Below are 2,746 nucleotides of genomic sequence, written 5' to 3' on the forward strand. Positions count from 1 at the left end.
CCGCGCCTTCCGAGTCGAAGGCGAGGATGGTAAGCACGAGGGGGAGGGTGATATGTTTTCCATGGCGAGGTGTATACATTAATTTTCAGGTCACGTGGCACGAAAATTATTAATTTGCAATTGGCTTTGTAATTGCCTCTCTATTGGGTTTATTTCCCAATATTATTCAAAAATGCTCTTTGAAAATGTTCAGCTTTTTTCCACGTTTTTTGCTTCAGAATGGAAGCAGTTTTGATTGTACAATCATAATTTCTGGAGATGGATAATTTTCGAAAGATAATCCAGCCGGACCTTAATCGAAAAATCCAATTCAGAAATTTAAAATGGATTGTCAAATAATAATTGAAAATTGAAATTATTTTCAAATTTCAATAAATATTAGTGAACTTCAATTAATTCAAGATAAACTTCTTTTAATATTACTAAACTAGTGATTTTTTCCGATCTTTGTTTTACAGATATTTGCTCCAGCTGTTTCTGGAAGCCGGATGTGTTGGTTGGGCTGCAGTACTTGCCACAATCCTCAGGGATCTTTCAGCAATGGCGAGAAGCATCAGAGCAGCACACGCCCCCATGCAAACTCTCGAGAGCATCATTAACCTGAGAGATGGTCTCCTGATGCTGACAAAATGGTCTAATTCAGAATGCCTAGGCTACAGAAATTTCACCTCAGGACTGCAGGCCCAAACTTCATTATTGAATCGTCTCATTGTGGTGAAGCAGCAGCAGCAAGCCCAGCATCTCCAGGAGCACCATCCGGAGGTGCCGGCCAGTCCTGCCCCAAGTCCTGCTCCCTCGTTCGCCAGCAATCAGAGGGGCAACGTCAGCAGGTCCAGAAGATCATCTGCTAGTCATGCCAGCACTACCACCACGACCCTCGAGGAGGAGAGGGGAGAGGTCTTCGAAGAGGAGAGTGGGTTCAGGGGGAGTTATGGGAATCTCAGCGGCGTGGAGAAGGAAGCAAACTCACAGAGTTGCAGTGTTTCGTAAAAAAATGGGTGAGGTTTTAGAAATACAGTTGTTGCTCAATTTTTGTTTGTGCAATCTAACGACCGAGTGGTTGAGATACTTCACCAGTGGCCCTGATCTTGTATCATAATAGAGGGTTACAGTGACACGCAATGTAGAGAACTGACCTTCGAGCGACAATGACTGTCGTCGAGGGCGATATGAAGGTTAATGGGGGGAGGGGTGATGAGGAAGAAAAATTGTAAGATGTTTCTTTCTCAATGCATTGTTGACTTATACAGGGACATGAATTCAGCAGTGAAGAGGTGAAACGTATTTGGATAAAGTAGGGTGAACAGGTTAATTTCTGGACGGGGGTTAGTTTTTGGTCGATTTCAACTTTCATTGAATATTCCATAAATAATCAAATAAAAATTGTACTGATTATTTCACCTTTCAATAATATTACTCGAGTATAATCATGTGATCAATTTTTTTTCTATTGATCGACATTTAATCAAAACAAAAAATATGGCCCAGTCGTCCAGAAATTAGGGGTTTCGGCTGCATTAAACTATTTCTTAATTTGAGGCCCGCGTGGATTATCTTTCGAACGTTATCTTGATTTTTTTCCATCTTCATAGTCTAAAATATATCATAATTTCTATTAGATGTTACATCACCTAGGTGTCCGCAAAAATTATGATAGCACAATAAAAAAAAGTAGAAAAAAACTGAACATTTTCAAAGACCGTTTTTGATAAAGATTAAGAAGTAAGTCCGATAGAGAGAAAATGGTCAATGGATAATTTATCATGGTAACTAACGATCTGACAGCCATTGACTACAAATTATCAATTTGCAACTTCCTCCCTATTGGGCTTGTTTCCCAATATTATTCAAAAACGCTCTTTGAAAATGTTCATTTTTTCTCAACGTTTTTTGATTGTATGATCATAATTTTTTAAGACTCCAAGGCTAAGTAAAAGTGAAGAAGTCTTCTGGCAATTGAAGAACATTTCAGACTATCAAAATAAAAAAGAAACAACCAAGATCACGTTCCAAAGATAATACACGCGGGCCTTAAGGTATCTCCCTAGAAAACACATTTTTTATAGATAATGTTTATAAGTCCCCAGTTATTGAAAAAAAATTCCAACTAGCTGTACTACACAGTGTAGGAGGTAATAAATAATGAAATGCGGGTTTCTAACACGCGAGGTATAGGCCAAACGTCGTTTATGGGCCCCTCAAACTCGATTTTCCATCTTATGAGAAAACGGTTCTTACGATGTTTTTAAAAAATGAATCCGTGATAGATTGCTAAATTACGTATACGGTGAATTTTTGGTAAAATTTTGTACTTGATAGTTTCTGCGATATTCAACTCTCAAAAATGGAAATTTCTTGGAAGTATTTCTTATTTGACTCAAATAGTTATTGTTGCTTGCACCAATAACACATGAGAAAACTCAATAACTTATGGGAATTCAATGAATTTAGTTTAGTTTAGTTTTCTCAATTTTATTCCGTGATATCAGCAGGAAAAATCTGAGATCGTTTTTGTAGCCCAGAAAATTCCCCGCTAAAAGTTTTCTTCGGGGTTTCCTTCTAAATTTTCTCGTTACTGACACAATTCGATATTCAAAAAGATGGAAAAAATCGTCTTGCTCCTCTTCACTCCTTCGTTCCCCAATTGCTGGATTAAGATTTTAAATTATTTATAATCGGAGACTATTAAAAACCATTAAAAATCTGTGTTCATTATCGTTAAATAGGTAAAATTGACCTCAAAGAA

The 2,746-nt window shown here is 37.5% G+C and overlaps 1 protein-coding gene across 1 annotated transcript in view; it reads left to right on the forward strand.

Annotated features, from left to right (window-relative positions):
* LOC107036401 (guanine nucleotide exchange factor subunit Rich) overlaps positions 1 to 1,376 on the forward strand; it is a 9,212-nt gene extending 7,836 nt beyond the window's left edge. Inside the window, exon 7 of the mRNA XM_015254345.1 lies at positions 459 to 1,376. Coding sequence (XP_015109831.1) covers positions 459 to 990 — 532 coding nt within the window. The 3' untranslated portion in view covers positions 991 to 1,376. The remainder of the gene's footprint in view (positions 1 to 458) is intronic.
* Positions 1,377 to 2,746: the final 1,370 nt, after the last annotated feature.

Source organism: Diachasma alloeum, unplaced genomic scaffold, assembly GCF_001412515.2.
Source record: "Diachasma alloeum isolate Michigan unplaced genomic scaffold, Dall2.0 Dall_scaffold_00209, whole genome shotgun sequence".
In the NCBI taxonomy this organism is placed as follows: Eukaryota; Metazoa; Arthropoda; class Insecta; order Hymenoptera; family Braconidae; genus Diachasma; species Diachasma alloeum.